Genomic DNA, 14,788 nt, shown 5'->3' on the forward strand with positions numbered 1-14,788 from the left:
GCGGCATACATTTAGTATGAAATTCGGAAACATTGAATTTTCGCATAGATCCACTTTATTCTTTACCTATTTATTGTTATTGTTTTAAAGAGCTCATGAAGCACTTACAGGAACAGTAAACAGTTTCTCGATATCTTGTATAATTAAAAATCAAGTGAAATCACTTATCGTTTCCACCCTGTACCTATACTTTTAAAAATGAACTCATTTTATACGTTCATTTGTATAAGTATCTACAATAAAAATACCTAACCAACTTAGTTGACGTTTTATAAAACTATTTGTCTAAGTGTCATCGAGCGACCGCTGGTGGATTTGCCATTTACCTGACCTACCCCTTTATTACTAAACGTTTAATATCAGATGAATAGTTACGCACCAATTTCTTTCATTCAGTCTTGAACTTTCGGAAAAACATGACGAAGCGTTGTGTGACCATACAGACGCTATTCAACTTTTATTAGTAAGGAAGAGTATATTTTATGTTGGTAGAAACACAATAGCATAGACTAATGTTTTGACACCCTGTTAAAATTTTTATTAGTCATTTATTTTTTCCTGACCAAACAGATACCATAATAATATCTTTTATCTATTCTACCCATATTCTGTAAGTAAAATAAAAAAAAGTTTGAAAACAAAGAAATTACAAGTCCGATTTACCTAAACAAATAAATTAAAAATACTTGCGGATCAAAAGTACTCAATCATACTACAATTTACGAAAAAATCACGCGTGACGCATATACGTCAGTGGGCAATCAACTGACATAGACCCGGCGTCTACGAGTGCCAAAGCACGACTGATTTATGCCATTTGATGCACCCGATTTTATAGTATTTTCAAATTAATTTTTCATTTGAAGATTGAAGATAGATATTTTTTCTTTTTCACACAATAATAGTACTATGTTTCTTCTTAAGTATGAAGTAGTTTATGTTGCCAAATGACTTTTAGATTATGAGATGTGACCTGTTTTCTTGCAGTAATTTTCTCGAATTTTGACTATCTTAGACATGATAAAAATGCATTTTAATGAATTAAACATCAAAATTTTCTCAATACACTTTCTTCTTCAGGGTATGCTTATTCTAATGAATACATTCTATCTTCTTACTTAGAAATAAATTTGTTGTAATATTAGTTCAAAGTTATGCCTTCGCGAGTTACCTGGAAATCGGGCTTTCGAAATTCGCTGTTTTCGTAGGCAAAAATCCAATTTGAACGAGATTTTGTCAATAGACATTCCGTAAAAAAGTATGATAATTACGATTATATAAGTCAAAAGAAGCTATAACAATAAATTATATGACTAAAATCATTTCGAAATCTGCCAAATTCTCGATTTCTGCATGAAAAATGTGACAACGCTCTTAATTGAAAGTGCGCACATCACACCGATTTGGTATCGGCCGATTCTTCATACAAATTAGAATCGGGCCCAACTATCAGCCAACTAAAAGTCGGCGGTCTGCGCCTAAGCTTAGGTTAATAGTGTTTGTTATATGTGTGTATCTCGACTATGATTTTTTATGTGTTTGTGTGACTATGATTTTTTTCATGTGATTTTAAAAAATTGTTCATTATTAAATATTATTATTACCTTGTATTATTATCAGTGTAATATTATATCCAAAGATATTTATATCATAATACTCGCTAAAGAGTTGAATTTTTCAAATCTCCCCGTAAAATCTATCCTTGGACTTGAACGAACATTTTTAAAAAGAATTGGTAAAATTGGTCCAGGCGTTGTTGAGTTATGCGCTTACCAACACATTTTGCGATTCATTTTTTGTTGTAGATTATACATAAAACATAATAATTTAAAAAAATAAATAAGGTTACTGTTTTATTTATGCAACGCATCATTAGTATATCCGATACCTAGGTATTGATATACCGAATACGTCGCCTTCAAAAATTCAACATCAGAAGTGGAATAACTCGCACACAACGCTGGCACAAACGCTGGTGCGTATTTAAAGAACTAGGCAAAAACGAATGTTAGCGCGATCTAAAGCCGTACAGCGCCATCTATTGAGCTGCGGTTGAACTTTATTGCGAGATACAAAGCTTTCTCTCTGTTAGGCGGTTATCACACTGCGCGGCGCAGTGTGATAACCGCCTAAGTGTAAAACTTTTTTTTTGAAAGATCTATGGTTCCGTTCGGTTTTCACAGATAGCCATATACTTACCAAATAATATTTATTTTAACTTTTGAATCGTTCACCAAAAATTATCCACACAAAGTTTCTTCAAACATTGCTATCTTTTCTTATACACTCCTTTTCATATTTTGAGTTTGTTGCGGCGCTTCTTCTCAGCACTTGCCAAATGTTTGTCTCGAAGCGCTGGTAGGGTAAAAAAAGAATGAGACATGTATAGGCTCCTTAAGAGCATTTGACGATTTGTAAGTACTAATTTAATTAGTCTATACCAGTATTTTTCAACCTTTTTCATGACACGACCCCCTTAGTATGAAAAAATTTTTGGTTCGCTTTTTTTTCATGCGTTTTATAATGTTGCAAAGATGTTTGCAGGGACCGAATACTTCAATCCATACAACATTTGCATAATTAGATTTCGGATTAATCTGTCTTTATAAGATTACTTTTTTACTGAAGTAGTTTTTACGGTCGTGACCCACAGGTTGAAAAACACTGGTCTATACAAATAAAGATAATTTTGATTTTGATTTTGTGTGTGTTTATTCCAGCATCGGCTTAGAACAGCTGGCGTCCATCCTGGAGCGGGAACAGATCACAGTGGACATCCTTTCAGAGATGTCTCACGAGGACCTGCGAGCGGTTGGCGTGCCCGCGTACGGACACCGGCACCGCCTGCTCAAGGCGGCGCGGCACTCGCGACACGCGGCGCAAGGTGAGAGAGAGAGAGATAAGATAGGAGAGAGGTAGGTAGGGAGAGAGAGAGACTAAGGACACAACAATAGGCTGCGAGGCACTCGCGACACGCGGCGCAAGGTGAGAGAGAGATAGGATAGGAGAGAGGTAGGTAGGGAGAGAGAGAGACTAAGGACACAACAATAGGCTGCGAGGCACTCGCGACACGCGGCGCAAGGTGAGAGAGAGATAGGATAGGAGAGAGGTAGGTAGGGAGAGAGAGAGACTAAGGACACAACAATAGGCTGCAAGGCACTCGCGACACGCGGCGCAAGGTGAGAGAGGGAGAGAGAGAGACAGGACACCGGCACCGCCTGCTCAAGGCTGCGAGGCACTCGCGACACGCGGCGCAAGGTGAGAGAGAGAGATAAGATAGGAGAGAGGTAGGTAGGGAGAGAGAGAGACTAAGGACACAACAATAGGCTGCGAGGCACTCGCGACACGCGGCGCAAGGTGAGAGAGAGATAGGATAGGAGAGAGGTAGGTAGGGAGAGAGAGAGACTAAGGACACAACAATAGGCTGCGAGGCACTCGCGACACGCGGCGCAAGGTGAGAGAGAGATAGGATAGGAGAGAGGTAGGTAGGGAGAGAGAGAGACTAAGGACACAACAATAGGCTGCAAGGCACTCGCGACACGCGGCGCAAGGTAAGAGAGGGAGAGAGAGAGACAGGACACCGGCACCGCCTGCTCAAGGCTGCGAGGCACTCGCGACACGCGGCGCAAGGTGAGAGAGAGAGATAAGATAGGAGAGAGGTAGGTAGGGAGAGAGAGAGACTAAGGACACAACAATAGGCTGCGAGGCACTCGCGACACGCGGCGCAAGGTGAGAGAGAGATAGGAGAGAGGTAGGTAGGGAGAGAGAGAGACTAAGGACACAACAATAGGCTGCGTGGCACTCGCGACACGCAGCGCAAGGTGAGAGAGAGAGAGAGAGAGAGAGAGAGAGGAGAGAGGTATGATAGAGAGATAGGAGAAGGGGAGAAATACAGGAGAGATAGGGAGAGAGAATAGTAGGAGAGAGGTAGTAGAGGGAGAGAGAGAGAGTGAGAGACTACGAACACACGGGCTGCTCAAGGCTGCGAGACACTTGCGACACGCCGCCGAAAATAAGAGAGAGAGAGAAAGTAAGAGAGAGAGAGCAAGGTGAGAGAGAGCCTATAGACACTGCTATAGGCTGCGAGAGCCTAGGGCACTGTCACAGGTTACTTAACGCTGCAAGACACTCGCGACACGCCGCCCAAAATGAGAGAGAGAAAGCTGGATGGGTGAGAGAAATATCACTATTTCTTTCACCCATCTAGCTTTCTTACAAAGCCAGGTGAGAGAGAGAGGTGGGTAGGAGAGAGAGAGAGAGACTACGGATACCAACAGAGGCTGTTCAAGGCTGTGAGACACTCGTGACATGCTTGATGCTACGCAAGGTAAAAGACAGAGAAATAGAGGAAGTAAGAGCAGGGAGAGGAACTAAGGACACTGTTACAGGTGAGAGAGGGAGAGTTAGCCGCTCAAGGTGAGTGAGAGAGAGACAGACAGATCACAGTGGACATCCTGTCGGAGATGTCTCACGAGGACCTGCGAGCGGTGGGCGTGCCTGCGTACGGACACCGGCACCGCCTGCTCAAGGCGGCGCGGCACTCGCGACACGCGGCGCAAGGTGAGAGAGAGAGAGAGAGAGGAGAGAGAGAGACAGGACACCGGCACCGCCTGCTCAAGGCGGCGCGGCACTCGCGACACGCGGCGCAAGGTGAGAGAGGAGAGAGAGAGACAGGACACCGGCACCGCCTGCTCAAGGCGGCGCGGCACTCGCGACACGCGGCGCAAGGTGAGAGAGGGAGAGAGAGGAGAGAGAGAGACAGGACACCGGCACCGCCTGCTCAAGGCGGCGCGGCACTCGCGACACGCGGCGCACGGTGAGAGAGGGAGAGAGAGGAGAGAGAGAGACAGGACACCGGCACCGCCTGCTCAAGGCGGCGCGGCACTCGCGACACGCGGCGCAAGGTGAGAGAGGGAGAGAGAGAGGAGAGAGAGAGACAGGACACCGGCACCGCCTGCTCAAGGCGGCGCGGCACTCGCGACACGCGGCGCAAGGTGAGAGAGGGAGAGAGAGAGGAGAGAGAGAGACAGGACACCGGCACCGCCTGCTCAAGGCGGCGCGGCACTCGCGACACGCGGCGCAAGGTGAGAGAGGAGAGAGAGAGACAGGACACCGGCACCGCCTGCTCAAGGCGGCGCGGCACTCGCGACACGCGGCGCAAGGTGAGAGAGAGATAGGATAGGGAGAGAGAGATAGGATAGGGAGAGAGAGATAGGATAGGGAGAGAGAGAGGAGAGAGGGGCGGAAGAGAAGTAGGAGAACCTACAAGCGGTACAGGCTGCTCAAGGCGGCGCGGCACTCGCGACACGCGGCGCACGGTGAGAGAGAGATAGGATAGGAGAGAGAGGGAGGAGAGAGAGGGAGATGAGAGAGGTAGAGAGTGCCTATAGACACTGCTATAGGCTGCGAGAGCCTAGAGCACTGTCACAGGTTACTTAACGCTGCAAGACACTCGCGACACGCCGCCCAAAATGAGAGGGAGAAAGCTGGATGGGTGAGAGAAATATCACTATTTCTTTCACCCATCTAGCTTTCTTACAAAGCCAGGTGAGAGAGATAGGTGGGTAGGAGAGAGAGAGAGACTACGGATACCAACAGAGGCTGTTCAAGGCTGTGAGACACTCGTGACACGCTACGTAAGGTAAAAGACAGAGAAATAGAGGGAGTAAGAGCAGGGAGAGAAACTAGGGACACCGCCACAGGCTGAGGTAGGTACGGACATTGTCACAGGTGAGAGAGGGAGAGTTACCCGCTTACGGTGAGTGAGAGAGAGACAGATATCATCATTGGCCTAGAACAACTGGCGTCCATCCTGGAGCGGGAACAGATCACAGTGGACATCCTGTCGGAGATGTCTCACGAGGACCTGCGAGCGGTGGGCGTGCCTGCATACGGACACCGGCACCGCCTGCTCAAGGCGGCGCGGCACTCGCGACACGCGGCGCAAGGTGAGAGAGGAGAGAGAGAGACAGGACACCGGCACCGCCTGCTCAAGGCGGCGCGGCACTCGCGACACGCGGCGCAAGGTGAGAGAGGAGAGAGAGAAAGGTAGGAGAGGGGAGAGAGGTATGATAGAGAGATAGGAGAGGGGGAGAAATACAGGAGAGATAGGGAGAGAGAATAGTAGGAGAGAGGTAGTAGAGGGAGAGAGAGAGAGTGAGAGACTACGAACACACGGGCTGCTCAAGGCTGCGAGACACTTGCGACACGCCGCCGAAAATAAGAGAGAGAGAGAGAAAGTAAGAGAGAGAGAGCAAGGTGAGAGAGAGCCTATAGACACTGCTATAGGCTGCGAGAGCCTAGAGCACTGTCACAGGTTACTTAACGCTGCAAGATTCTCGCGACACGCCGCCCAAAATGAGAGGGAGAAAGCTAGATGGGTAAGAGAAATAGTGAGAAAGCAAGGTGAGAGGGAGAGGTAGGGGAGAGAGAGAGAGACTACGGATACCAACACAGTCTGTTCAAGGCTGTGAGACGCTACGCAAGGTAAAAGAGAGAGAAATAGAGGGAGTGAGAGCAGGGAGAGAAACTAGGGACACTGTTACAGGTGAGAGAGGGAGAGAGAGAGACAGGACACCGGCACCGCCTGCTCAAGGCGGCGCGGCACTCGCGACACGCGGCGCAAGGTGAGAGAGGGAGAGGAGAGAGAGAGAGAGACAGGACACCGGCACCGCCTGCTCAAGGCGGCGCGGCACTCGCGACACGCGGCGCAAGGTGAGAGAGAGATAGGATAGGGAGAGAGAGAGACAGGACACCGGCACCGCCTGCTCAAGGCGGCGCGGCACTCGCGACACGCGGCGCACGGTGAGAGAGGGAGAGCGAAGAGAGAGAGAGAGATAGGTAGGAGAGAGAGAGACTAAGGACACAACAATAGGCTGCGAGGCACTCGCGACACGCAGCGCAAGGTGAGAGGGGGAGAGGATAGGGGAGGGAGAGGTGGGAGAGAGAGAGAGACTAAGGACACAACAATAGGTTGCGAGGCACTCGCGACACGCAGCGCAAGGTGAGAGAGGGAGAGAGAGAGACAGGACACCGGCACCGCCTGCTCAAGGCGGCGCGGCACTCGCGACACGCGGCGCAAGGTGAGAGAGGGAGAGAGAGAGGAGAGAGAGAGAGACAGGACACCGGCACCGCCTGCTCAAGGCGGCGTGGCACTCGCGACACGCGGCGCAAGGTGAGAGAGAGAGAGAGAGAGGAGAGAGAGAGAGGGAGGGTAGAGAGAGAGAGGGAGGGTAGAGAGAGACTGCACACACACGGGCTGTTCAAGGCTGCGAGGCACTCGCGACACGCGGCGCAAGGTGAGAGAGGGAGAGAGACAGGAGAGAGAGAGACAGGACACCGGCACCGCCTGCTCAAGGCGGCGCGGCACTCGCGACACGCGGCGCAAGGTGAGAGAGAGATAGGATAGGGAGAGAGAGAGGAGAGAGGTGCGGAAGAGAAGTAGGAGAACCTACAAGCAACGGTACAAGCTGCTCAAGGCTTTAAGACACTCGCAACACGCGGCGCAAGGTGAGAGAGGGAGAGAGAGAGGAGAGAGAGAGACAGGACACCGGCACCGCCTGCTCAAGGCGGCGCGGCACTCGCGACACGCGGCGCAAGGTGAGAGAGAGATAGGATAGGGAGAGAGAGAGGAGAGAGGGGCGGAAGAGAAGTAGGAGAACCTACAAGCAACGGTACAAGCTGCTCAAGGCTTTAAGACACTCGCAACACGCGGCGCAAGGTGAGAGAGGGAGAGAGAGAGGAGAGAGAGACAGGACACCGGCACCGCCTGCTCAAGGCGGCGCGGCACTCGCGACACGCGGCGCAAGGTGAGAGAGGGAGAGAGAGAGGAGAGAGAGAGAGACAGGACACCGGCACCGCCTGCTCAAGGCGGCGTGGCACTCGCGACACGCGGCGCAAGGTGAGAGAGGGAGAGAGAGGAGAGAGAGAGAGACAGGACACCGGCACCGCCTGCTCAAGGCGGCGCGGCACTCGCGACACGCGGCGCAAGGTGAGAGAGGGAGAGAGAGGAGAGAGAGAGAGACAGGACACCGGCACCGCCTGCTCAAGGCGGCGCAAGGTGAGAGAGGGATAGGAGAGGGAGAAAGAGAGGGGTGGGAGAGAGAGAGAGAGACTACGGACACAACGATAGGCTGCGAGGTACTCGCGACACGCGGCGCAAGGTGAGAGAGGGAGAGAGAGAGGAGAGAGAGAGACAGGACACCGGCACCGCCTGCTCAAGGCGGCGCGGCACTCGCGACACGCGGCGCAAGGTGAGAGAGGGAGAGAGAGGAGAGAGAGAGAGGACACCGGCACCGCCTGCTCAAGGCGGCGCAAGGTGAGAGAGGGATAGGAGAGGGAGAAAGAGAGGGGTGGGAGAGAGAGAGAGAGACTACGGACACAACGATAGGCTGCGAGGTACTCGCGACACGCGGCGCAAGGTGAGAGAGGGAGAGAGTGAGAGACTACGAATACACGGGCTGCTCAAGGCTGCGAGACACTTGCGACACGCCGCCGAAAGTAAAAGAGAGAGAGAGAGATAGAAAGTATGAGAGAGAGAGCCTATGGACACTGCCACAGGCTTCATAACGCTACAAGACACAGAGAGACGGGGGGGGGGGGGGGGGGGAGAAATGGGTAGGAGAGAGACTACGGATACCAACACAAGCTGCGAGACACTCGTGACATGCTACGTAAGGTAAGAGAGAGAGAAATAGAGGGAATAAGAGCAGGGAGAGAAACTAGGGATACTGTTACAGGTGGGAGAGGGAGAGAGAGCCAGGTGACAGAGGGAGAGAGAGAGGAGAGTGATAGGTAGGAGAGAGAGAGAGACTACGGACACAACGATAGGATGCGAGGCACTCGCGACACGCGGCGCAAGGTGAGAGAGGGAGAGAGAGGAGAGAGAAAGGTAGGAGAGAGAGAGAGAGAGACTCTACGGACACCGGCACCGCCTGCTCAAGGCGGCCCGGCACTCGTGACACGCGGCGCAAGGGAGAGAGGAGAGACCCACCACCACCCATGGTTCTTCCTGCCTCACGGCGTACGAACCGATTCTCGGGAGAGCGCGCGGGTACTTGCTCTGGGCTCTTTTCCCCGGGCGCTTTGCTTGACTAGAGAGAGGAGAGATAGAGAGAGGGGCGGAAGAGAGGTAGGAGAACCTACAAGCAAAGGTACAGGCTGCTGAAGGTGATCAGGCACTCGCGACACGCGGCGCAAGGTGAGAGAGAGATAAGAGAGGGAGAGAGTGAGAGCAATCGGTAGGAGAGAGACTACGGATACCAACACAAACTGCGAGACACTCGTGCTACGCTATGTAAGGTAAGAGAGAGAGAAATAGAGGGAATAAGAGCAGGGAGAGAAACTAGGGACACGCGTGGAGAGAGAGAGAGAGGTAGGTAGGGAAGGGGTAGATACAGTGTGAGAGAGCCTATGGACACCAACACAGGCATAAGTTGCTGGAGGCTACGAGGAACTCGCGACGTGGCGAAAGGTGAGAGAGGGAGAGAGAGGTCGATGTAGGAGTGGGGAGAGCCTATTTGATATTTAAGCCCGTATTCACAAAGCTGCTTGCTTAAGTGAAGCAGAAAATCGAATGCACAGCGTTGAATAGAGCTCTGTAATTGGTTCGTGTGTCACCCTTTGCGTCCATGCGCACTATGAGACCTCATAGTAATGTTGGGCGTTACAAGATTACTTGCAAAGGAAAAACGTTTATTTCACCTACATTTTACTTCCAGAATGGTACGGCGGGACTACACTAGTCGACGTCACAGCGGCAGCGGATGGCGCGTGCGAGAGCGAGTTCGCGATAGTAGAGCGAGAGATGCAAGCGTCCGTGCGAGCACATAGAGAACACGCTGGAGGAAACTTTTCACATTATAATGTTGTTAGGGTAAGTACAATATCGTCAGGGATCATGTTTCTTTTCAGCCGAAAGACGCCCACTACTAGACGATAGGCCTTACTAAGAATGTCCACAACTAACGGTTCTGCACCGCATCTAAAGTACGGCCAACGAGAAGCGATACAAAAGGTCGATTCGACTTTCGAAATGACAATATATTCTGGCTCTTCCCATCTTGTGTATTTGTCGTAATGTTTCGTTCTCCCGCCAAAATTTGTCAAAGTCAAACCCTTAGGCTGGGTTGCACCATCTTACTTTAACTTTGACAAACGTCAAAAATCTGTCAAATTCCATACAAAAAGCACCGGTTATCGTCATAGTTACCGTTAAAGATAGGTGGTGCAATGCAACCCACCTCTACTATTCCAAATGACAATGACATTGGGTTTGTTTACATTTGGTATCGCTTCTCGTTGGCCGTACTTTAGTTCATCTTGTTCCATCTCCACCAGCGTGTTTACTCCGAAAATACGTTATTCCAAATATTTTAATGTTGCCATCCCTCTCACGCAAAGCGCGGTGCCAGCATGAGTGACGGTGACTGTCACCCGAAACTACGTAAACAGCATTTCGGAGTAACCCTGCAGGTCGTCGGTCCACCTGATAAAAGGGGTTCTCTGATACTCTTGCGCTGAAGACATTTGGGTGATAGTCAAAATATTCAAAATCTTTATTGCGAAAAAGTGACTGTCTATATTTGGATCCTTGGAAGACCCCTTTTTAGACGTCTTGTGGCTAAAATGTTGCTAATTAATGATTATTTACAGATACAAAAGATAGTCAACGGCCGCCTATGGGAGCGGTATCAACATCGAAGACGGGAAGTGGCGGAAGAAGCGGGCGCGGCCGGCGAGCGGATGCTGTTTCATGGGTCCCCGTTCATTAATGCTATCGTGCAGAAAGGCTTCGATGAGAGACACGCTTACATAGGTACGTAATAAGAGAGATGTGAGAGAGAGAGTAAGGGCGAGAGAGGGGGAGAGAGACACTCGCGTGACAAACGCGCCACGCTGCGTAAGATGAAAAAGAGCCGTGAACCACGCAGCGCAGGGTCAGAGAGAGAAATACAGGTAGACAACGCAAGGAGAGAGAGAGAGACCGCGTGACACTCGCAAGGTAAAAGAAAGAGATACTAAAGCCCGGTCTGTGAGCACGTAAAATTTTGTCCAATGACCCCAAGCTACCCATCCTTGTCGCTCGCGCGTAATTATGTTGCTGTTGCGCTCGCACACTCACTGCGGGCGCCCGTCGCACAGTCGCGACAGCAATATAATTACGCGCGAGCGCACACAGGTGAAATTTACGTTATTTGTGGCCAAAATTAAAAAAAGCAAAGTTACTCCGATTCTAAATTAGTAACCTAATATAGGAACAAGACATATGGCGCCATCTATAAATGATATTTAAAAAGTTTAACACTTTTTATCCAGATACCCACAACATTTGATTTAAACAGTTTTTCTTGTTGAGTAATTTATTATAATTTTTAGCTCTTGTTTAACAACAACGTTTAACTTTTATTTAGTAATATTTGGTATAAAACATATGGATTCTATACTTCCAGGTTAGTTTATTATTTCTGTATTACTAAACAGTCTACATTACTTACTATGTTATAATATACAGGGTGTTACTTTGCATCCTTGCCATATTTACAGAGGTAACTATATTACTGATACTGAACACAAATCCGTTAAAAAATAATGCCCGAAAATTTTGATTTTTAATTTTGAATATTTTATTTTATCGACAATCTGTTAAACACATCACTAACTATCGTAACGCATGCACATCACTTATGTTAGCGATGGCGATGGAGACTTTTTTACTTTTTATTGTATTTTTAAATATCTATTGCAATCTATTGTCTTTAAAATGTCTTTTTGACACTTTTGTAAAAAACTGAGAAATCCATCAATCACAAATCACGTTATTAAATAATACAAAAATGACTGAAGTGTATTCAAACAACGAATAATTTAATCAAAATGGTGCTTGGAGTGTCTGCAAGACGTCTTAAATGAAATGCTTGATGACGTACCCTTAGCGTTACACCAAATGCTCTACTACCAGCAGGATGGTGCTCCCCCACAATAAGGACGTCAAGTGCGCGAATAATTACGTTTGGTGAACAGTGGATGACGAGGGGGTCCAGTAGCTTGGCCACCACGATCCTCGGACCTATGACTTGAAACGACCTGGTATGCGCAGAAGAGATAAAAAGTGTAAACGTGTTAGGTACGTGAAAGGATTGCTTCAGCGAAACTGTGAGACAAAACGTTTATGTGTTACGAAAACTAAAGTGAAATACCTACGCTTCGCCGTGCTAGACTGTGCCTTCATCAGAACGGAGGACACTTTGAACACTTGCTTCGCAGTACGTAAACTTTGTAAGTAGGAACTCATAAATAAATAATTAATTGTGAATAAGGTGATTTCATTTCATACTTAATTTATTAATTTGTAAAAATAGGGAACAATGTTATAAATTAATTAAAAGCCTAATAATTATTACGTATTTTTGACGGTCCTAAGCCCGTTAAGTAGAAACTGAGAGTAGAAAGGAAAATCTAAAATCAACTGAAGAGTATTTTAAAATAATTATTATGACTGGATAAAAAGGCTGGTACCCAAAGCCATAAAACATCACAGATTAATAAGAACTAGGCCACGCCCACTAGGTTTATTCCACTTGCACCTGTAGAAAGTGCGAGACAAAATTGGTTTATTCCAATTTGTACTGCAAAACCAAATTTACTAAAAACTCATTGTACTTTCTTTATGGGAGTCTCTTGTTTATCTTAAATAACAGGTATTGGTCCCTGCTTTTATCTCTGTGAATATGGCAAGAATGCAAAGTAACACGGTGTATAGGTTTGAATAGAAGTCTATATTTTAACAGTTTATTTTTTTGAAACAGTGAAAAAGTTCATGATCAAGCGCGATCAACCCGTTTCTTTTACATATTTCGAAAGAACATATCTATGGCTTTCATATGACACCAAAATTAGCTGCGTCAAACTGCGTCACCTAAACAAAATATTGCAAAACTGTCAATTTTTATGAATTTTAAAAATACTCATAATATGTTTTCAGGCAGTTCCCAGAATAGCATTCCATTAGTATTCCCTATCCTTAAGATGTAATAAAACTTTTAAAAGAACCAAAAATAACTTCTGCATCGTAATTGTATTTTTTTAAATTTATCAAATTTTTAACAAATTATTAGTAAGACTAAATACATCAATGAAAACATTTGTTAGTTTTTCTTTTTAAATCACCTTTAAACTATTATTTTAGACAGACTATAGCAATATATAGGCATAAACACACTTAACGTATTTTTGGCCAACTTTTGAGCAAATTTCACCTGTGTGGAGCGATAAGGATGGGTAGCTTGGGGTCATTGGACAAAATTCTACGTGCTCACAGACCAGACTATACTAATTTTTATGCTTTTTGAATCCCATTTCACAAGATACTGTGCGGTACATATAAAACTGTGCTTAATTCAGTGTGTGTCTTTCAGGCGGCATGTTCGGCGCGGGCATATACTTCGCGGAGCACTCGTCTAAAAGCAACCAGTACGTGTACGGCTTCGGCGGCGGATCCGGCTGTCCTGCGCACAAGGATCGCAGCTGTTATCTGTGCCACAGGTAAGTGCTGGCAGGAGCACAGGGAAATAGGTTGTATCTGTGCTATACAGGGTGTTAGGTAAATCGATATATGAGCCGACACTAGCCCATGTTAACATGGTCATATAAATGGTATGGTGAAGTCAGAAAATTGATATCTTCATTTTAATTATTTTAATTTTCATACAAATCGGATTTTATAAAATTTATTTTGTATGTAAATTAAAAAAAAAATTAATGATGATATCAAATTTCTGACTTCACCATACCATTTATATGCCCATGTTAACATGGGCTAGTGTCGGCTCATATACCCATTTACCTAACACCCTGTATAGAACAGGCCCGCAGCTATTACCTGCTTATCAGCTTAGAAAATCTGGGCCACTGGTGACTGTCGCCATTACCACTGTGAGTGCTGGCAGAAGCACAGGAAAATATGCTATTCCTGTGCCAAAGGTACATGCTGTAAAATGCACAGGAAATCATGTTATACCTGTGCCATAGGCGAGTACTGACCAAAACATAGGATAGCTATTGTTACCTGTGCCACAAGTGAGTACTGGCAAGGAGTACAGGGAAACAGGTTATACCTACCTGTGCCACAGGTGATTGTCGCCACAACGATCACTTGTTATCTAGCGTCAAAATATTCATCTATTTTCTACAAAGCTTTATGCGACTAGCAACATAATGAACATTCGTAACGAATAACTCTAGTTGAAGCAATGTAACATCAAAATTTCTTATGAAACAATAATATGACAAATGTATCATAGACTGTTGATAATTATCATAAAGCGTAATTATCTTGATAATTTCGAACCCTGCGCAAAAGTGAGTTTTACGATGACAATTATACTAGTAAGAACTGTGTTACTTAAATAAATACTCAAAGTTGTTTCTCAAACTTCCAGACAAATGCTCCTCTGCCGCGTGACGCTCGGGCGCGCGTTCCAACTGATGAGCGCAATGAAGATGGCGCACGCGCCGCCCGGACACCACTCGGTGGCCGGACGACCGTCGCAGGGCGGCCTGTGCTTCCCCGAGTACGTCGTGTACAGGGGCGAGCAGGTCAGTGTACTATCACTAGCACAGAAGTAGCACGCGCCCGGACACCACTCGGTGGCCGGACGACCGTCGCAGGGCGGCCTGTGCTTTCCCGAGTACGTCGTGTACAGGGGCGAGCAGGTCAGTGTACTATCACTAGCACAGAAGTAGCACGCGCCCGGACACCACTCGGTGGCCGGACGACCGTCGCAGGGCG

General features: G+C 47.3%; 2 protein-coding genes across 2 annotated transcripts in view; both read left to right on the plus strand.

Moving 5' to 3' along the window:
* LOC135085899 (poly [ADP-ribose] polymerase tankyrase) overlaps nucleotides 1-14,625 on the plus strand; it is a 77,671-nt gene extending 63,046 nt beyond the window's left edge. Inside the window, exons 22-30 of the mRNA XM_063980684.1 lie at nucleotides 2,721-2,884; nucleotides 4,447-4,728; nucleotides 4,824-5,162; nucleotides 5,778-5,938; nucleotides 9,593-9,625; nucleotides 9,734-9,874; nucleotides 10,654-10,816; nucleotides 13,416-13,542; nucleotides 14,439-14,625. Coding sequence (XP_063836754.1) covers nucleotides 2,721-2,884; nucleotides 4,447-4,728; nucleotides 4,824-5,162; nucleotides 5,778-5,938; nucleotides 9,593-9,625; nucleotides 9,734-9,874; nucleotides 10,654-10,816; nucleotides 13,416-13,542; nucleotides 14,439-14,625 — 1,597 coding nt within the window. The remainder of the gene's footprint in view (nucleotides 1-2,720; nucleotides 2,885-4,446; nucleotides 4,729-4,823; nucleotides 5,163-5,777; nucleotides 5,939-9,592; nucleotides 9,626-9,733; nucleotides 9,875-10,653; nucleotides 10,817-13,415; nucleotides 13,543-14,438) is intronic.
* Nucleotides 1-14,788, plus strand: part of LOC135086140 (uncharacterized) — a 221,352-nt gene that overhangs the window by 180,924 nt on the left and 25,640 nt on the right. The window lies entirely within an intron of this gene.

This window comes from Ostrinia nubilalis, chromosome 30 (genome assembly GCF_963855985.1).
Source record: "Ostrinia nubilalis chromosome 30, ilOstNubi1.1, whole genome shotgun sequence".
Taxonomy (NCBI): Eukaryota; Metazoa; Arthropoda; class Insecta; order Lepidoptera; family Crambidae; genus Ostrinia; species Ostrinia nubilalis.